A 22534-nucleotide genomic window follows, 5' to 3' on the forward strand; every position below is an offset into this window, starting at 1 on the left:
TTGCTTTTTGGCAGCCGACTGGCGCGTCATTTGAGGAAGAAGCTGTTCCGCAGGGGGCCAGGCTGGGAGAGCTTAACTCCCAGCCACCCCAGCCAGCCCACTGGACCCCAGGGAAGCCACCCTCCAGGAAAAGGTAAGAAACTGGAGGGTGGTTATCAAATTTTGCATGAGTGTCTGAGTGTGTGTGTGTATCAGTATATATGTATGTGTGTATGTGTTAGTGTGCCAGTATGTCTGTCAGTGTATCTGTATGTGTGTGTGTGTGTGAGTCTGTCAGTGTCTGTGTGGTTCAGTATGTATGTATGTGTGCATGTCTGTCAGTGTATGTGTATATGTCTGTCAGTGTGTCAGTATGTCTGTGTGTGTGTGAGTCTGTCAGTGTGTCAGTATGTCTGTCAGTATGTATGTGTGTGTGTGTGTGTGTGAGTGAGTCTGTCAGTGTGTCAGTATGTCTGTATGTGTGTTTCAGTATGTCTGTCTGTGTGTATGTGTGCCAGAATGTCTGTATGTCTGTGTGAGTCTGTCAGTGTCCGTGTGGTTCTGTATGTCTGTGTTTGTCAATATGTCTGTCAGTGTATGTGTGTTTCAGTATGTCCATCTGTATGTGTGTATATGTGCCAGTATGTCTGTGTGAGTCCGTCAGTGTCTGTGTGGTTCAGTATGTCTGTGTATGTGTGTTTCAGTATGGCTGGCTGTGTCAGTACATCTGTCAGAATGTGTCTCTGTATCTGTATGTTGTCCGTCTGTGTTTGTGTGTTTATCTGTATGTGTCAGTGTTTGTATCTATATATCTGCTTGTGTGTCAGTGTGTGTGTCGGTTTGTGTACCTTTGTATCTGCACGTATGCCAGTGTTTGTATCTGTGTGTGTCAGTGTATCTATATGTAGTCTGTGTGTATCTGTACCTTCTTGTGTGTATCTATATGTGGTCAGTGTGTATCTGCGTGTGTGTGTTAGGTAGTGTATTTGTGCGGATCTATATGTCGTCAGGGGGGCCCAAGTAAATGCTGGCCCAGGGTCCAATCAAAATTAAAGACAGCCCTGATTACAGCCAAACTGTTAAATTATCTAAAAGCTATGCTTTTACTTCAGCTACTCTGTCTCGAGCCTGCAGGACCATGTGGTATTCCCATACTTTTTTTCCCAGCAGGAATACTGTTCCTACTGAAGAAAAAGTAGACAGAACAGCATCACCCAGATAGGACTTTCTATCCATCAATGGGCCTGTAGGGAGATCAAACTATTCCCCCATGCCCAGAGATGGCACTCTGCTGGGAGTAAGTGATTGCATTTCACTTCCTCCAGTGTTATACAGCAGCATAAGTGTGCAGTCTGCGAGGGTCCCTTTGTGTATGTTTTGGTCAGTATGTGTGTCTGTATTGTGTGAGTCAGTGTGTATGTATATGTATGGGTCAGTCTGTGTGTGTGTCAATGAGTGCTTGTGTGCATGAGTCATTGTTTAGGTCAGTGTGTACCTCTATGGATCATTGTCTGTGTGTTTGCATGTATGGGTCTGTCTGTGTGGGTTAATAAGTGTGTGTATGGGTCAATGTGTGTATCTTTATGAGTGAGTCTGTGTATGTGTATATGTTTGTTTCACTGGGTATTAGTATGTAATTGTGCGTCACTAAGCATGCATGTCAAAGAGTGAATATGTTCCATAAAGAATTAATTTGAGGTGTATATAAAGTTGATTAATGTTACTTAATATATGTGATTTCCTGAGAAAATTGTCCCTGGAATCAAAGTGTCATTGGATTTTCTTTCCAGATGTTGCATAAAAATACTAAAGTCCCTCCTTACCCCCATTACACACACTATGCAAACCCCCACTACAAACACAGTACACACTAACAGACAGAAAACTTTGCCACACACAGTGCACTCCCTCCACACACAAAGTACACACCGCCATACACACAGAACACATTTCATCTCCACACACATACTCAATTCAGCCAGAATTACACACATTACAACCTCTATATACATAGATACACAATAGAGCTCATTGAGCTCCACACAATGCATCCTCTACAAATACACAAACACACTAACGCCCTTAGATTCATACGCACACAGGCTTCAGGCCCTATACACACACAGTACAGACCCTGTGAATACATGCACAATCTCTACATCCCCTATACCTGTGCACACACATTACAGCCCCTAGCTACACATAGTAAACCACAAACAGACCCCTTTACACACATGTCAGCCCTGTTTAATTTTGTTCTTTGGTATCCCACTTATGGGAACACCAGCATATGGAGTGCAAGCATGTCATTAAATTCTCTTTTGGCGTGCAAAACAAAAATAGATAATTGTACCCATCTCGGGGTGGTGAAAATCTTGGGTGAGTTCCCATACTTTTTCCCCCCCAGGACTTGACCCCTGTGTGGCCTTACTTTTGAAATTCACTTTGAATTCTCACTTTAGTGAATCAACCTGTGTATATTGCAAGGTTATTACAAGTAATGATGAAACTCAACATGCCTGGTACCTCTACACTGATGGTAACTGTTCTCTAATGTGGCTGGTATCTATTTTCAGATGGTAACTATTATTATTATTATTGTTGCCATTTATAAAGCGCCAACAAATTCCTATGCTATACTTCATCAGGTTAGGTACATCCATAGTGTTTGTATCCATGCTTTACTATTTGAGGCTTTTACCTGTATACTGGGAATAAGAATTACTAAAATGAGGGAAAACTATAATCAACATATATGTATATAGAAAAATGGTATGTATCTTATTGATAATTCAAATGGTTACTCAGTGATTTGGTCATGGTGACTGGACTCTGTATGTGCAGCCTATCGCTTTGTAGCTCAGCACAGTAAGGAGTTTAATCCTAACAGTGTCAATAGGGTTCCGGACTGGCACATGTCAATTCTGTGTATATTCCTATGCTCACAATTGCATTAATTGGCTGAGAGTGGCCAGCTGACGCCCTCAGCCACTGCATGTTATCAATGGCCACTTGAGATGTCATCAATGGCCAATGGAGAACCCACAGCACTCAGCGGGAACTCAAGTAAGAGGGCAAACTGTTGCACAATGATTTGCCCCATTACCAGGTACTGGTACCAGGGTACATCTGGCATCATAATCACTACTGCAGACTGTAGATGATGCTTGGAAGTAACATTTAAATACATTGTGAAATCTGTATCCATCAAAATGATTTTACATACAGACTCATCTTGTTCATTCCTTTTCAGCTTTTATCGAGTCAGAGTTCACTTGCTGCAGCTGCTGAACAAACGATTTCTGCATCTCTACAGGTAAAACAAAATCAATGTGATGTTCTGATCAGAGATTGTGGTGCATTACAGTACCCATTGTGCTCAATAAGCCGAACGTAATCCATATGTGCTTTAGTGCCAAAGATAGCTGTCATTGTCTTAAATTAATAATTGGTAATATGAATTTTTAATAAAATGACAGAAGTGTTTACTTTTTTTTTTTCTTCAGGGATTCCTCAAGAAAGATAGCCACTTCATCTTATTAATTATCTCCAACATTTTAAAACTTACACTCACAGCCACCATCACAACACAGCACTAGTTAGTGTAGCAACCTAATTTGAGAGGTGCATGTTCACAATGCCTGCTTGTAGAAAAGGCAGATTTGCTTGACATGAACAGGCAATGTATGTTCATTGTAGGGATAAGTGTGGGACAATGTCTGACATCATGCACTAGTAGTATTTACAATAAAATAAGGAAGGCAACGCATTAGTGTTCAGGAGCAAAGTTATTGCACCTTAACAGCTACAATAGGTGGTTGTGGTGTTTGGAGTGTTCCTCTAAAAATGGTACCCTCAGTGTTTTTCACTAAGCATCAAATTGACCCAGGAAATTGAGATTTCTGTGAAAACAACCTGAATTTTTGCAATAATGTGCATGCATTTTTTAGATTTGATTAGATGCAATCCAAGGGTTAGTTTACAGAATCAAAATAATGTGCTCATTATTTACAGAACAACTTGTCTGTAAAAAAAATGAATAGAAAATAAAAGATTAATAGTCCAAATGCCAAAAAATGTATGGTTTATAAAAATTTTATCAAAAAAGTTTATCAAAAATGTTTATGTAATTTCATTGTGCATGATGAACCCATGTGTGTAATGAATTCAGCAAGATACGTTATTACAGAAAAGCATTGTTGGGTGGCTTAATCCAGCATTTGACATAGAGGTGTATAATGTATTTGTGTTAACTCTATTTTGTGCGTGAAATGTATTTTCTTGTAAACTGTGTCCGGTTTTTAAGCTTTTTTTATTGTAGAATATTTTGATGGGAAGAAAATAAATGTGAAGATGTTAAGGTCATCAGACGACAACATTGGATTAGATAATTAAAGATATTTTCTTACTTCAGGAAAGCCAAATGGTGGACTCCTAGCTTATTTTAACTACAGCTCTCCATGTAAGCATTTAAAGGTTTACTCTATGTACCATGAACACCTCAGTGGTTTGAAGTGGTCATGGTTCAAGGAGCATGCAGTATGAAAAACTGCACATAGAAATACATTTAGTTGTGCTGTCAGAAATGTAAGTCCACCTCGGCCTGCATCAGTAACAAGCCTGAAAAAAATTAATTGTCAGCATACAGACCATGCAGGTGACGGATCTCCATTGGTGGCATGGTCCCTGCCTCAGCCCCCTCGCTCTGTGTTATCCCCTTGCAGTGAGGGGAGAGTGACCTTACAGTAGTTGGTTTGGGCTTAAAACAATTTCTATGCATAGCTTCGCCCTTGCAGGTTATTCACTAGGGTGAGAATTTGAAAGTTAATTTTAAACTTATGCCCAGAGTAGCTGAACTGGCAGCATAGATGACTTTTAAAGATAATTTTTCCGGTTTAGTTATTTGGAACTTAAATTTGAAATTAATTTTAGTAAAAAAAAAAAAATCCATCATACATAATAAAAATTTTACTTTTGACCTAATACAGTTTTTTTATTTAAATTGCTTTCTCCAAGCACCATGACCACTTCAGTGATTTGAAGTGGTCATGGTGCATATAGTCTATATGCGCTGTATTTCACAATGGAAAGCTGAACATATAGAATTTAACTTCTCTGCTACCGGAGAGGGAACAGCAACTCTTTGGTGTCATGTGAATTCTGTGCATATTTTATGTCTGTCATCAGTGAGTCCACCGCCAGCTAGGGGAGTGACGTCAGTGGAGGAGGATTGGGCTGTGGGGAGAGCTTGGACTCAGGGCTGGAATAGAGGAAAGTGTATGCTTTATTTTATTTATTTACATTTTTATGTATAAAAATTCACAAATTCACACTGAGTGCCTTTAGGTTTTGTCTATATTTTAATAATTCACTATAAATGTTGCAATGTTAACTGTGTACAAACTGACACCTGTAATTGAAGCATGGATTTCTACTGAACATTACAATGAAAAGTTAAAACTGCTAAAGATATTCTGTGTAAATTGTTTAATTTGCCAGATCATTTATAACCTCATGGGAAGTGCCATACAGCCTCTGCTTAATTCTGTTGGTGATTCTGTTGAGTCCATTATTATAACTATGCATCAAGAAGACTTTTCAGGGTGAGTTACAGTAACTGTTACTGTTTGAATGCCAACTTTTTTTTATTGACAGATTTTTTATTTTTTTTAAGCATCACTCTGTACACTTAGACTGCCACTCTACAGGAAGTCATATGGGCAGCCCAGCCCTAGGACAGAGTCTTAGCCCAGTGATATTAGGTTTCTGGCAAAGCCAGATTTCCATCACAAGCTGAAGGAATAGAATTCCCAAGTTCCCCCACCTATCCACATTCGCTCATTCATTAGACTCTAGCAGCTTACCTACAGTAGCACAGGGCCTTGCCCTGCTCCTACAGGCTAATTGCTAATGGACAGGAGTTTATGGCATAAGAATAAACTCTGTATACCAGAAAGTGAAATAAATATAGACCTCTAGGGTACAATTAATGCATGTTATACTCTAGACACCCCGTGTTACTCTGTTTGTTAAAGCTCCCAGTCCAGCATTTTAGAGTTTGCCCAGGTTATGTGTCTAAACTGTACCCAACAATTCAGCTACTGTTAAATAAATATTCCATGGGATAAATATTATTCTCTCTACTGGGTAAGACCATTCAGTGCCATGTAATGTTTAAAAGTCTGCTGTACCATCTCCTCTTTGCAAATTTGACAGTATTACAAGGTTCATGAGACCATTTATAAACATTTCTAATACCAATGAATTTAGTTTAGAGATAAATATAAAATGTGAAAAAATATACTAATAAAAATAAGTAAATCCCATCAATGTACTATTCTCTGCAAACCTACAGGGTGGTTGCCTTACCAACACCAATACCAAGAAAATCACTATTGATAGGCAATAACTACAAATCAATACTGTGAAGGGTAACATATTTGTTCCTAATCATACACTAGAGTTTTCATTTTATTATAACTGAAAGATAATCAAAATGTACTTAAAGAACATTGTTAAATAACAGCTAACTGCTAAAATGAAATGCATTTTCTACTTTTTTTTTTATTTATTTTCGCCAGAGAACTGTCCAACTCTGGAAAACCAGATGTTCCTTGCTCTTTGTACATGAAAGAATTACAAGGATTCATTGCAAGAGTCATGAATGACTATTTCCGACACTTTGAGTGTTTAGATTTTGTATATGACAACACTGAAGCAATCGCGCAGAGAGCAATAGAAATTTTTGTGCGTAATGCAAGTTTGCTAAGACCACTCGGTGAAGGTGGAAAAATGAGACTTGCTGCGGACTTTGCACAGGTAATGGGGTTGAACATCTTGATTCTTTTGTCTTATGAAATTATGGTTTATTATGTGAGATACAGATGTCATTTGGTTACAGTAACTGTTCCTAGTAATAATAAAGAACATGTGGACAGTATGTTTTGGCCAATTAACACTTATACATTCAAAAACATATTGATCCAGCCATTTTGTGAAATTTATTTTTATTTTTTAAATTATTTTTTTTATATATAGTTAGTTTCCTGGACATTATGATTGTTAACAGCATAGCGATTAGGGGCATTCGGGAGATCTCAATCTCCCTTATTTTAATGTGGGGGTCATATTGACCCCCATAGAGTGAGGGAGGACACTGCTCCCTGCCGCTTCTATTTTTACATATTACAAGGAGGAAGCTGCGAGACAGTAGTTCTCTCCTTGTAATAAACTAAACGAACAAACAAACACCAACATATTCAGTGTTTGTACATCTGAAATTTCTATTCATTCATTCTTCTTTCTGACGAATGAATGAATAAATAGATGAAATTCCCCTCCGAATTTCGGACAATAGTGAATGCCCAAGTGTTAAACTAGGCATGCACAGGAATTTTATAGCACTATCTAGTGTGGGCAGATGACGTATCCCACAGGGACTCCATCTGCCCTAGGTCCGGGTATAAAATAAAGATGAAAAAATAGGTAAAGTGGGGGCGTAGGGGCATTTGGAGATGACGGGGGGCAATTAGATATAGTGTCGGGAGGTGGGGTTTAAAAAAACAACTGCTGCGGCCATGACTGTGCCGCTTTAATAAGCTCCACTTATTTTATTTATTTACCGGTAATTTTATTATTTTTCTTCACGATGATAAAAGACTAGTAGTGCCTGTGGTAATGATTTTTCTCAGTGCTCACACGGTAAAGCGTTCCCTGGCTCAATATCTTGTTTATCTGACTGCAGCTAATCTGGAACAGATACATATGTATTGTTTGTTTTATGCTCTGTGTGCTGGTATTTGTACTACATGCATGTATTGTGTAGATATGCCAGGTTAGTAGTGATATCAGTGGTATTGTTAATATTGTGGAAGAGAAAATGGACACACTAGGTATCCTATACCAGACTCTAATAGGCTGTCCTTTATTTCATAAAAGAGAAAATTAATTTTAGCTGGCAAGATATTACTGTAAAATATTTAGTCATAAATATGAATAAATTGTATAATGATTTTCACAAATGTCATTGTAAAACTGTGTCTAAGAAAATCAAAAGCATTTATCAGAATGGAATTGTTGGACGATAAAAAAGTATTCATAAGTTATTTAATATCCCATTTTAATAATTCATTATTTGTTATGCACTGCATGTAGCATATTCTTGGTTGTTTTGTGTATACTGCTTTATGTGTTTCTACTTGTATTTCTCCAGAATAAATTCAAATATGCATACCTATGCACAAGAAGCACAAATAAAATATACTATTGCAGTTTAACCCCTTAAGGACACATGACGTGTGACATGTCATGATTCCCTTTTATTCCAGAAGTTTGGTCCTTAAGGGGTTAAATAAATGCCCAAGCTTATCCAACTTCTGCTAGATCCTTTCAGTTTGTTGTTGCTATTCTAACTCTCAGAGGAATAGTTTAATTCCAGTGTGGTTTGCATTTACTTAATCTACAGACAATTGCATGAGAAAAGTCACCTTGAAATTGAATTTTCCACTGGTTATTCTTGCTGTAGTAAGAATATCCTATTGCTTCGAATCACCTACTGATTGCATGATTGTAATTGTTTAGCGAATAACTTGTACAAACCATTGGAACTATGAAGAGAGGCAGATCTGGAGAGGACGCAGGAAATACTATTAAAATTATCTTAATTTTTTTCATTTATAATATTTCACTTGAAAAAAAATAGTGAGTAGGAATGGGAAGCATTACAGAATGGAAAAGTCTCTACTCATCTATATTCCCATTTGATATCCACAAATATATTATTTAATTAACAGGTCAATTAACAGGTCAATTAATATTTAAATTCATAAGTCACTAAAGTGTAGTGCAAGGTGTTGCTGTGACTGTGATCTGCTTAGATTTTGCTAAACTAGTTAATACAATTTACACAGAGAGTTTGTGTACAAAGAGACTAACAAACCGATCCTCTAGAGGCAGGGTGACAGTGAATCAGTAGTTAAACAACGTTAGTAGTGAATAGCAGCTCAAAAACACTCTTGTGGGAATGCCCTCTCCGCCATACCAAACAATTCCAATTTAGAGAGTCTAAAATAAGTTTTAAAAAACTTATATACAATAGTGGAGCGCTTGAAAAAACCCATACACATAAAAAGAGATTAAAATTCTTATCATCCTTGTAATATATGGATTGATAGAAGAATCTACCAGTATGACATAAAAACCATAAGAAAGAGATAAGAGCGGTATACCTCCAGCTGCTCTCCCATCTCTACCTTACTTTTAATTTGTTTGTTAAATAGTGTATTTAGCATCCTGTGTCTTGAAAAATGTAGATCCCTTGCTCATTGTGCCTTAAAAAGTATCAGCAACATCTTTCTGATGAGAACTAAAGAAAAAAAACATCCTTTGCCATTATCAGCCATAAAACTTCACTTTAGTGTGGTTCCCATTATATGTTTTGTAATAATCCAGGATAACACTAAAGATCTTGAATAACTCTTCTTTTTTGCCTAATAACTCCTAAGATGTATTTTAGGTACACATTTGCATTTTGAAATGGTATAAAATTTCAGAAAAGCCCTGCTTAGTATGGAAGCATATTCATTAGATGGACACTACTAGCACCATTACATCTCTATCTTACTGTCAATGAATGGTGCAATTACAAACTCTGAAAGATGGCGCCTGTCACGAACGCAAGTGTGTGCGCAACTTGGTTCTGGTGGTGAAAGAGTTAAAATTCGCTATTTGCCTTCACTAAACTGGAAATAATGATTAAAATGCATTTTAACACCACTCACATTTAGCACAATGACTATGCGATTTCAAAACACTCATAAAGTGGCCTCTTCATGTAACGTGAGTCTATACCAGACAAGGCAGAACTTAATAAAAGGAATATTTATTGTGAACAAACAATAGTCTAAGTCAAGCATGTCAAACTCAAAGTCTAGCACGGGCCATATAAACAAGGTTTAAGTTTATGTGGGGTAAAAAACCCTTAAATTTTCATAGAAACGTAGGTTTATCTTGAAAATTACAGTATTAAAAAAACAAAACAGCACCCCCTATACTGAATCCCAGTCTCCCCCCTCTACTAAATCCTAGTCCCTCCCATATACTAAATCCCAGTTCCCCCCATATACTAAATCCCAGTCCTCCCCTCTACTAAATCCCAGCACCCCCCCTCTAGCCAACAAGCAGACTCCACTCACATTGCCGCTGCCAGTATGCGACTCTGGAGTCTGGCCTCTGGTATACCCAAATGGTACCGGCCGCATACTGTGTCAAATCAGATCCTCCCGCTACTTCTTGAAACCCTGTGAAGGTGAAGCACGTTGATGTCACGTCGGAATGTGACGTGGCGTTGCGTGCCTCCATGCACCTCCAGGTACTCCACTATCCAGTTGCATCCAGTGCAACACTGACCCACACACAGACACTGACAGACACACACTGACAGACACACACTGACAGACACACACTGACAGACACACACTGACAGACACACACTGACAGACACACACTGACAGACACTCACAGACAGACACTCACACACACATACACATTCTTGCACACACATACTTTACTTTATTGCTCCCTACCTTTTAGAGCTGATGTGGGGCATCTTCCTGGGGTCCTTCTATCTGCTCCTCACTGCTCCCTCGCGCGGTTTAGTGATGCCGGGTGCCGGAATATGACGTCATATTCTGGCACCCGGCTTCACTACAGACGGCGCGCGCGAGGGAGCAGTGAGGAGCAGGAACACTGAGCTCCCTCGCTGGCCCTCCTCCCTGACCAGGTAAGTGTTAGCAGAGTAGGCACCTGCAATGTGGGAAAAGCAGGTGCCTACTCTGCTTTAACACTAGGCATGTAGTCGCGGCTCGCCAGGCTGCAAAGATGTCCTTTGTGGGCCGCGAATTTGACATGCTTGATCTAAGTGCAAATAAAAAACAGATGACAAATTATTTACACAAACAACAATTAAAAACAAAAAGGAGAAATTAACAGAAAACCTAACTACTCACTTAGATGGTAAAGTAACAGTATTTTCTGCCCGAGGAATCTCTGTCAAGGAAAGATGGCGTCTTACTCAAAATAAGCCCCTAGTAAACACACTTAACATTTGCCTATCAATTAGATTTAAACCCCCTGAATTCACCTTAGGTTTCTAAGCTGGTCTAGGGGAAGTATAGGTGGAAGAAAGGCATACCTGTAGGAACAATAAGTGACCTCCCCCCAGGGCCGGATTAAGAGCACAGTGGACCTGGTGCTGACAATTATGATGGGCCTAATTACGGAATCTTATCGACCAAAAACACAAAAACAGTCATACCTCCCAAACGTCATGTATCTGATGGAGATGGTGTTGGAGGGAAACTCATAGGATTCAGCTATAAGAAAACACATACTCTATGCTAATCTCTCTCTAATTTATGCTTTCATCTTTCAAGTAAATCCATACCCCCTAACAGCTGTGTCCAGTGAAGCAGGAAGTCAATGGGTGGGGTAAAAGGGTGGGCCACTGGTGCGAATCACGTAACCAGACCTGCCAAAAGGGGAGAACATGCCCAAAAAGGGGGCATAAATGTGTCTAATGATGCACTCACTCCATGCTTTCTAAGGACTGTCCCCTAGCACTCGCTGGTGCACTTGTCTCCTTACCTTCTTACTAGCAGGCATACATTCCTGAGACAGAGAAAAGGTGTATGTAGTGAGTGTAGAAGAAAGGGGACATGCCACAGTGTTAGAGAGACCAACGTCTGCATTACCTAAACTAATTTTATTGTCAGCCAGTCCACACAAGTTTTGTTCCCATACATCCCTCTTAAGCTTCCAAACTTAAAGCGACACTATAGTCACCAGAACAACTACAGCTTATTGTATTTTTTTCTGCTAAGTAGAATAATTCCATTCAGGCCTTTTGCAGTAAACACTGTCTTTTCAGAGAAAATAACTCCACTGGCCACTCCTTAGATGGCTGCTAGAGGTGCTTCCGGGGGCAGTACTGCCTATTGTGCAGCACTGCCATTCAGTGTCTCCACCCACTGCATGCAGACACTGAACTTTCCTCATAGAGATGCATTGATTCAATTTATCTTTATGAGGAGATGCTGATTGGCCAGGGCTATGTTGGACTTGTGATGGCTCTGCCCCTGATCTGCCTAGTTGACAGTCTCAGCCAATCCTATGGGCAAGTATTGTAATTTGCTCAGACCACCACTTCTGATGATGTCAGCAGACAGTCAGTTCAGAGGCAGAGCCAGCAGCTGCAGACTTGACTACAAGTTATATTTTACTATACTTAGGGAGGCAAGAAGGGGCCAGGGTGGTGGTTTTAACATAATAGGGTCAGAAATACAGGATTATGTTCCTGACCCTATAGTGCTCCTTTAAGCAAGAGTATGTGAAGAGTAGTTAGGGTTGCCACCTTTCTTGGGAAAAAATACCAGCCTTAATCATTTGTATAATCACAAGGAGTGACATCAGAGAAAATTCTGTAAAATCACCAACAAACTACTCACAGTTTGATTCTGCTGTATAGATGGATTGCTCCCAATGTCTCCCTGTCTCCCAGTGTCTCAGTCTCGCAAGTCACCCAGTGTCTCAGTATCCCTATGTATCACAGTGTCAGTGTCCCCATGTCGCCGAGTCCCCTAGTCTCCCAGTGTCTCAGTGTCCCCATTTCTCCCAATGTCTCAGTGTCCCTCCATGTCACTAGGATACTGGGGACACAGTGAGACCCGGGGACACTGAGAGACATGGGGACACAGAGACATGGGGACACTGAGAGACCCGGGAACACACAGACATGGGGATACTGGGAGACATGGGGACACTGAGACATTTAGGGAAACTGGGAGAAATGGGGACACTGAGACACTAGGGACACAGACACATGGGAACATTGAAACATTTGGGGACACTAAGACACTAGGGACACAGAGACATGGGAACACAGACACTGGGAGACTAGGGGACACTGGGAGACTAGGGGACACTGGGAGACAGACACTTGGGGACACTAGGAGACATGGGGACAGTTGTGGACATAGATATGGGGACACTGGGACATATAGGGACACTGGGAGACATGGGGACACTAGGCACACTGAGACACTAGGGGACACTAAGATACTAGGGACACAGAGACATGGGAACACAGACACTGGGAGACTAGGGGACACTGGGAGACTAGGGGAAACTGGCTGGGAGACAGACACTTGGGAACACTGGAAGACATGGACATAGACATGGGGACACTGGGACATATAGGGACACTGGGAGACATGGGGACACTAGGCACACTGAGACACTAGGAACACAGACACTGGGACACATGGGGACACTGAAACATTTGGGGACACTAAGACACTTGGAACACAGAGACATGGGAACACAGACACTGGGAGACTAGGGGACACTGGGAGACATGGGGCAGTTGTGGACATAGACATGGGGACACTGGGACATATAGGGACACATGGGGACACTAGGCACACGGAGAGACATGGGACACAGACACTGGGAGACTTGGGGACACTGAGACACTAGGGACACTGGCTGGGGGACATGGGGACACTGGGAGAAATGGTGACATAGTGTCTCCGTGTCCCAATGTCTCAGTGTCTCCCAATGTGCCTATGTCTCACAGCGTCCCCATGTGTCTCAGCATCCTCATGTGTCCCAGTGTCCCCTAGTGTCTCAGTGTCCCTATGTTTTCCAGTGTCCCCAAGTGTCTCAGTGTTCCTATGTGTCCTAGTGTCTGTGTCCCCATGTGCCCTAGTGTCTGTGTCCCCTAGTGTCTCAGTGTCCCCATATGTCCCTTAGTGTCCCCTAGTGCCTCAGTTTCCCCATGTGTCCCCTAGTGTCTCCATGTGTCCCTGCTGCCTTTCCCCCCATCCCTCACTTACTGTAGAGCTGCTGTCTGGACTCTGCTGTGTAGCTGCACCCCCACGGATCAGTGAGTAGTAGAGAGAGGCAGGGATATGCTGTAACTTCCTAACCCTGCCTCTCTCCACACACAGTGACCCCTACTGGCCGGTGCTGGTATTGCAGAGTAATCTCCATTTATTCTGAGAAAAATACCTGCATTTGTATTGCCGGTATTACTGCAATACCGGCACGGTCAGGCAGCCACAAATTTATTTATTTATTTATTTTTTTAAATCAATGGGCCTATTCCATGGGCCTGGGCCTGGAGCTGCAGCTCCATCAGCCCCTATGTTAATCTGGCCCTGCCTCCCCCTTGTTTTCAGACCAACATCAATCCAAACAGAAACTTGTTTTTATCTTCTCTTTTTTGCTTGCCACAGAAACAATGATTGCATCTATGAATGTGTTGCCATTTTTTCAATTCCATAAATATGTCACAGTTCCTATTTATTTAGTGGATGCTTCACCCAGTAACACACAATTACTTCCAAGTGGCTTATGCTGTGCTAGCCATGTTTATTCTCTTTTTGTAGGGTTTGTTTTCCTATTTTTGGATATTCACAAAAGGAGGCTGTAACGGATCGCCTGGCACCCCGACTGGGTACCTCCGTTAATGGATGCTCCTAGCGCTTCCTGAGGCCTCCAAGCACTCTAGCCGACACCACAATCACCGAATCAGAGAAGCATATGAATCATCTCAAGCCTCTGAATGCTGTAGACAGTTGAATAGGAACCATACGAATAGGTTTTCACTCCTAGCAGTCAAACTGGAACAGCATGCAATAAATCCTCCCCCAATAATGAGACGACACTTCACTTTGAGGGTTAAACAGGAACTCTGGACTGGCACATCCAGCCTGCCTCTTTATTACAAGAGTACACATACAGGCCACACCCAGGGGGAGGCATAAAATAACTAATAGTATCACGGGTGCAACCCACACATCCCCTCCCCTTAGTGTGACACATAATCCCATTATTCATACAGTTTAAAATATACTTTTTACACAATATTTATAACTTCAAAACCATACATCACATCTTCATAACAACATATTTGGAATCAGCACACTTTAAACATAAACACTTCCAAAAATCAGGCAAATCCCTCCAGTGGATCAAAAGTTAGGTGAAAGTCCTTTATGACCGACCGCAAGCACAATTTCCTGCCCAAAACAGTTCCATAGATTTGGGCTGTGCGGTCGGTCAATTTCATGCAGAAAAACGACTAAGTCCCATTTCGAACGGGACTTGGTCTCTGGAGCTGAAAAACGAAGTGTAGGAGAAGGTAAGGGTCAGCGGTGTTAGGTAAAATGTGTAGCCGATTTCAGTTCCACAGAATCTTTAGCATACACCGCTGACCGCGTTCGACTGAACAAAGATGGCCGCCGCCACGTGCAATTAACCTGCAGTAACTTCACAGCCTGGGAGGTAAATTGCCTGCACACTTTAACTTCTGGGTGGTCTGCCTGTGTGGTACTTGGTTCCGTAAGCCCTATTTACTGAACCAAGAGGGAGAAAGCCAGGGGCAAGTTATTTTGCAGGTCTGGGGACATAGTCTTAAAGGAGCATTGTTCACCAAAGTTACAAGGTGTCCCCAGACGGTTCTTAAAGGGCCATACACACCGAATAAAAGTCCATACGTTTTCAGGGGCCATAGTCTTAAAGGGTATTGTTACCCAAAGTCTCAATATGTCCCCAGACAGTTCTTAAAGGGCCAGCAGCAGTACAATAAAATACCATTCACTGTGCTTAAAGGGCCAGCAGTCGCACAATACAATATGCCCCAAATAACCCAGGGGCCATAGTCAGCAGGTAGGAGGCGGGCAAACAGGCTTCTCCAGGGCCCAGTGGCGAGGTTGGTTTCGCCACAGAGGCATTATTATTTATCTGTGGGTTATTATTAATGTTTCTTTTGGATATGACACTGGAAGACAATGGTTCTTCTTGATGCTAATGATAATTAGCATATCAAAAGAACACACGATCTAAGAGGACATACAGGCATATGGTAGAAGCCAATTAGTTTACATTACAAGGCAGACTTATAGGCAACTCGTGTGTAACATTTCACACTTTGCAGAGGATCTCTGGAGTCACAGCTTCAAAAGAGGATTTCATGCTGTAAATCTTCTGACATCTATTACACTCCTATTTAATATAAATGAACCCCTTTAGACATCTATCCTCTACAATCAAATTGGCCAACCACCTCCACCAAGTAACCAATTAATGTCACATTAAACATAAATATTCTATAGTGCAGCAATGAATTATGCACCCTTGACCTAACGCCTAAGTGCTCTGCCCCTCTACTGCCTCCAGGCCCGTCGCTAGCAGGCAGGCAAACCAAGCAACTGCTTGGGGCTCCGAGCTGGCCCGGGGCCCCAAGCAGAGCCGGTGCTTACTATAAGGCTGCAGCCGCCTGGGTGCTCTATAGAGAGCCTCAGGCGGCTGCAGCACTCCTCGTCATCACCTCCCCTTCTCTGGCTGTAGCATGGCCGAGCTCCTCTTCCTCCTGTCAGTCCGGCCGGGAACAGGAAACTGAATCTCCTGTTACCGCGCGGTACCCGGACGGAATGACAGCCAGGAGGAAGAGGAGCTCGGCCACGCTACAGCCAGAGAAAGGGAGGTGAGAAGAACATAGGGAGGGAGGGAGGGGGGAGTAAAAAGAACATAGGGAGGGGGGAGGGGAGTAAGAAGGACACAGGGAGGGGGGGAGTAAGAAGGACACAGGGGGGGAGGGGAGTAAGAAGGACACGGAGGGGGAGGGGGGAGTAAGAAGGACACAGGGAGGGGGATGTAAGAAGGACATGGGGGGAGGGGAGTAAGAAGGACACGGGGGAGGGGTGTAAGAAGGACACGGGGGGAGGGGAGTAAGAAGGACACGGGGGAGGGGAGTAATAAGGACACGGGGGAGGGGAGTAATAAGGACACGGGGAGGGGAGTAAGAAGGACACGGGGAGGGGAGTAAGAAGGACACAGGGAAGGGGGAGGGGAGTAAGAAGGACACAGGGAGGGGAGGGGGAGTAAGAAGGACACAGGGAGGGGGAGGGGGGAGTAAGAAGAACACAGGGGGGGTAAGAAGGACACGGGGGGAGGAGTAAGAAGGACACGGGGTTCATAGAAACTGCTATGTTTACACTGAGGGTTACTCCAGCCTCTAGAGCCTCTAGTTGCTGTCTCATTGACAGCCGCTAGAGGCGCTTGCGTGCTTCTCACTGTGAAAATCACAGTGAGAAGACGCCTGCGTCCATAGGAAAGCATTGTAAATGCTTTCCTATGAACTGGCTGAATGCGCGCGCGGCTCCTGCCGCGCATGCGCATTCAGCCGATGACGTCGCTAGGAAGGAGGAGGAAAGCTCCCGAGTATGTTTTCCTGGCACTATAGTGGTCCTTTAAACTGTATGGCTATGCTGTGGTTCCTGTAGGCTTTGCGTGCGTGTGGGGGGTGGGGAGGGGTTGGAGTTTTGGGGGGCCTCCATGTCCATTTTGCTTGGTGCCCCCAAATTCCTCCAAACGGCCCTGACTGCCTCTCTGTTATAACCTTGTACGTAATGCACAGTGTCATTTTATCCATAATGATACCATAATGTTTGTTTTACAGATGGAATTAGCTGTGGCTCCATTGTGCAGAAGAGTCGCAGACCTTGGGAAGTCATATAGGCTGTTGAGATCATTCAGGTATGTTTTCACATGAAAAAACATGCAAATAAAGTGTGTTGTGTCTTTAAAGCGCGTAATATATTGCAGAGTGCCCAAACAACTTTCACTCAATAGTAAAGTGCATATATATGTACATATGTATTAATAGATGTGAGACATAAAGTGAATCACAAAAAACTATGTAAAAATGCACTGTGCAATAAAACACAATCAAGTGTATAAATAAATTTTGTGTAAAAATATTGCCTCTAGTCCGTGCCAGCTGTATTACTTACATGAGAACACTCTATACATACTATTGCCAAACAAGTAATCACACCAGGAGTATCTAATGTAAGAAAGTAAATAGAAAGCAACACAGGGTAATATTGATACCGGAGAAACTGACGTAAGCCGAGCACAGAGAGATGGACACAGGTTTCTTCAGGATTCACCGACCGGGACTCAGAGGGACTAATGTCACCAAAAAACAGCAAAGTCTGAGCCCTGATCATGCAGTGTAGGTCCCTTATATAGGTATATAGCTCCTCCCATAATCAGCTCCACCCACACGTACTATTACCCAATCAACAGAACAAGGACTAACTTCCTGTTTGACCACATGGCTTGCCCAGCACAATGGAGGAGGGGAATTCTCTATATCCTGTATTTCTGCACATGCTCCGTACACTACTGATTGTATTGTTGCCACGTGCAACCAACCGACCGATACATCAGTATATGCACGTGCACATACCACGTGGCAATCTCGGCATACTAAATTTATTTTTACCGAGATTCCACCACAATATTGCAAAAATAAGTATAAAAAAGGAGTAAGGGAGAATATACAACTCAGAGGTGTAGAGCAGAGAAGTCTGCTCTAGCTGTATAGGCTCCTCAATATATGACTGTGAGGTGACAACTCTGCTACTTCCTGAAATGCTTTGGAAGACTTGGTTCTGCAAACTAAAACCTAGCTAAAATCGAGACAACTTTGAGCCAGGCAACAGACCTGATATCATGGCAAAGTTCTATGAGAGGACGCTGTATGGGGCAGAGGTTTTACCTGTCAGCCTGCATGATTTTAAATTGGAAGCTGAATAAAGTTGTTTCTTTTACCACATTCGTCATTCTGGTTATATTGAGGAGCCTATACAGTTAGATCAGACTTCTCTGCTCTACACTTGTGAGTTACTCCTTTTTATACTTATTTTTGCAATATTACCCTATGTTGTTTTCTATGTATTTTCTTACATTAGATACCTCTAGTATGATTACTTGTTTGGCAATAGTATGTATAGATTGTTCTCATGTACAGTTGGCGTGGACTATAGGCAATATTTTTACACAAAATATTTAAACTCTTGGTTGTGTTTTATTGCACAGGGCACTTTTACGTCTCACATCTATTAATACATATGTACATATATGTGCACTTTATTATTGAGTGAAAATTGTTTATTTGTATGGTTTTTCTATTGATATGTGTATTTATTTAGCTTTTACACATTCTAAGGTGCAGCTTTATATAAATTAATACATTTTTATTTCATTTTTAGCGCCATACTTGTACTTGTTTTCTTTTATGTTTTCATATGATTGTCTAGAAAAAACTATACATAGGAAAGTGCTTCATTCTATACAATTCTATACGTCTGATTCATGATGCTGAACCAAGTGTTATGGGAAAAGAATCCCATTGAGAACATGATCCATGTATTGCGCACATTCCAAAGTATAGATTTGGTGGCTACCCACAGGCTGAAAATGAAATCAGTTGCCATGAGAACTGATGTGCTATTCGTTTAAAATAGGTTAGGGTGTGTTGTGCTAGTGTTAATAACAGAGAGATCAGTGCATGGTTTAAAATCTACATCAAAAAGTGTAATTTCCCCTAATATTTTGTGTGGAGAGAATATAAAATAAATTCCTATTTTGAAGTGTAAAAAATGTATCATTCATCCTAAATCTGGTAGAGAATGGTTTTGATTAGCACTCCATTGAAACATGGTGCTGTACTTGTGAAGGTCTAGACAGAACCACAATTTGATTTCCCTTATGTAAATATGTCACTTGAAGGCAAATCTACATCTGATTTAGATGAGAGGCATATTGTGTGTGAAGTGGTGGGAAGGGGCAGTTGTCACTGGGCGTTGGTTTTATGGTGCGCCCTGCCGGCATCAGAAACAAATTGTCTCTGCCCATCCTGTCTGGTGGACCCGGATTGTAATGTGGGACTCGGGGAGTTATCAATCTGCACCTCCATCAGGTACAAACTGTGTATCATTCCCTGGAGTGAATAGGAGACTTGCTGCAGGTTACCATGGCAATGCTCTGATGCTTCACCAAGTAGTGCACATAGTTTGCACCAGCCTGGGGTGCATATCTCATACACACCAGACCAGGTATCTATCAGAAATATTTTGTTAATGATTATATATTTTATGATGTGGCCCATACATGACTACTCTACAGCCCTTACACTACAACCCCTATCCCCTACAAACATGCTTCCGCAAGTATCTTCCTCACAAACACTCAATATGGCGATGCATGGGTAAAGATGGGGCATCTTTCCCCATGCAACAGCACAAGCAGTGTCCCCACAAGCAATGTTTAAAAGTAATGGGTCCCTAGACATATTTTTTTTAAATTATCATTATCTAAAAAATCTTAGGCAATGAAACTGCAACCTGTCTAGGGAATTAGGGTGGCATAAATAAAGGAGTTGACCTAGATACTTGAAATCTAGCTCTAGAGCTATCAAACTGCCCTTCATCTTCCAAATGGTTTTCAGGGGTTGTCTGAGGAACAGCCAAACCTCGTGAGGTTCAAGTGTGAAAGAGGCCACTTTGTACTCCATAGGTTATCTAATTTAGGAGCCATATCCTGGCAAATCATTAACCTCAACATGCTCAATATTTGGGTTATAAAGGCAAAAATCTCCAGTCAGTTGAAGAAGCTTAGTCTGCTTAGATGTGATACTCATTTTTAAGTATTAGTGTTTGAAAATCATTAGAGAAAATTACCAAAGATTAAAGGAGTATTATCAAAGATTTGTGTTTTTTCCATGTTTCTGGAGGCTTTTTATGCAAATTAACCTTATGTCTCTCAAATGTCAAGTTCTGAGCCAGGGTAAATTGGAAGGCAGGAGGTTCTATTCTTTATTTTAACATAATGTAAATGCAACTTTTGATGATCTATGATGACATAAAATGAGAACATTTGTATTTTAATACAAGCCAAAGCTTTAGCATTGTCAAAAATAAACATTTATAAACTAAAAAAAGTAAACACTATTAAGTATGATTTACGTGGCTGGACATGGGTGTAAGTAATGTGAGGCAAATCATTATTAGCTGCTTGCTTTAATCAGAAGAATATATATAAAATTGTTATTTTGGATTTTATCAAGGCAATTCATCTCCTTCCATATATTAAATACATAGCAACTGGATAGGTTTTAAAATCTCATTATTTTTTTTTCAAAAGTGCTGTTAGCATTTATTCTATCCAGTGGGTAATTTGCAGTTTTAATTGTTAACTTGCTAAGAATATTATATCTAGTACATGTTTTACAATAGTGTATTCTATTGCTGTTTTCAGGGTTTATTTTGTTTTATTTTTTAAGGGTTACTCCAACCACCATGGCCACTTTGGCTTTTAGAAGTGGTCATTGTAGAAGGAATCTGAATGTGCAGTGTTTCTACTTGAAACGCTGCACATGCTGAGATGTTTGCATTTTAGTGCCAAGAGCTGGTTGCACTCCTGGGACACATCACTTTTGCAGCTCCAACCTCTGTTCCTAGCTGGCTAATGTGCCATTCTTTTTATGGGAAAGTGGGAGGATGCATACATCTGGAAGATTTGCCAAATCAGAGCAAAATTGTTCCCATGGTGGCAGTACATCGATGACTGCTTTTTTTATCTGGCAAGGGGACATGGAGTCAATAGAGGAATTCAAGGGATATCTTATTCACAATCCGTAGATTCTTAAGTTTACATTTCAGCATTCTAGAGAGAATGTAGAATTTCTGGATTTAAAAATGAATGTAAAAGAAGGAAGACTTTTACCTAAGACATTGAAGAAAATGTTGATTGCAATAGTTCCATCCCTTCCGACAGTCATCCCAAATGGACTTAACTCGACAATATACCATACAGCAAATTTAGGCGGGTTAGGAGGAATTGCTCCAAAATCAAGGCTGGACACAGATGGAAGCGATGAAGCAGCATTTTCTGGAGAAGGGGTACTCCACGAGCCAGCAATTGACCCTGATTGCGTCATTACGTTGTGCCCGTCATTCCCATGGAAACCAACCAACAAAGTTGTCGGAAGATTTATACGTTAAAACTTCTACAAAGAGACTTCACAGGGTAACTACAGCTAGGTAGTTGAGGAGGCAATAACTTTACATATCTTAATTCTTACCCTGAGTCCTCCATACATTAAAAACAAATACTATCACTTGGCAGGCATATCTGAATAGAGCATGAACCACAATTATATTTACAAGACTGTACTTATCAGAGTTTGAAGCACAATTATATTGTCAGAGCTTGAAACACAAACATACTTAATTTCCACACATATAGTATAGCATGCAGCCAACATGTATTACTCATCCATAATGTCAGTTATAAGACCCTAGTCATAAGATCCAAGTGCAAGGGGACATATACTAAAGTGTCCCTTTTCTGTGCGAAATACTGTACATTATCACTGATGTCTATATATAGCACAAATATAGCCAATGACCAATAATATTCTTAGCTGGATGACAGGACAACAGCTGTACTATATAAACGATTGAGGAGTATGTAACTACATTTTCAAGAGGGTGTTAACCCTTGAGTCCCAGTGCACTATACAATAAATTAGTCCCACACCGGTCTATTCCTGTACATGCAGAGAGTCACATTATCATAAAGAACTAATCCTAAAATGAAAAGCAAAAAACCCATAAATAAATATAGCCTAAGTGACTCCTAT

At 41.2% G+C, this 22534-nt stretch overlaps 1 protein-coding gene across 1 annotated transcript in view; it reads left to right on the top strand.

Moving 5' to 3' along the window:
* Positions 1-22534, top strand: part of COG5 (component of oligomeric golgi complex 5) — a 498415-nt gene that overhangs the window by 440461 nt on the left and 35420 nt on the right. Inside the window, exons 16-19 of the mRNA XM_063448101.1 lie at positions 3233-3295; positions 5479-5582; positions 6561-6798; positions 17501-17577. Coding sequence (XP_063304171.1) covers positions 3233-3295; positions 5479-5582; positions 6561-6798; positions 17501-17577 — 482 coding nt within the window. The remainder of the gene's footprint in view (positions 1-3232; positions 3296-5478; positions 5583-6560; positions 6799-17500; positions 17578-22534) is intronic.

The sequence above is a fragment of the Pelobates fuscus genome, chromosome 3 (assembly GCF_036172605.1).
Source record: "Pelobates fuscus isolate aPelFus1 chromosome 3, aPelFus1.pri, whole genome shotgun sequence".
NCBI lineage: Eukaryota > Metazoa > Chordata > Amphibia > Anura > Pelobatidae > Pelobates > Pelobates fuscus.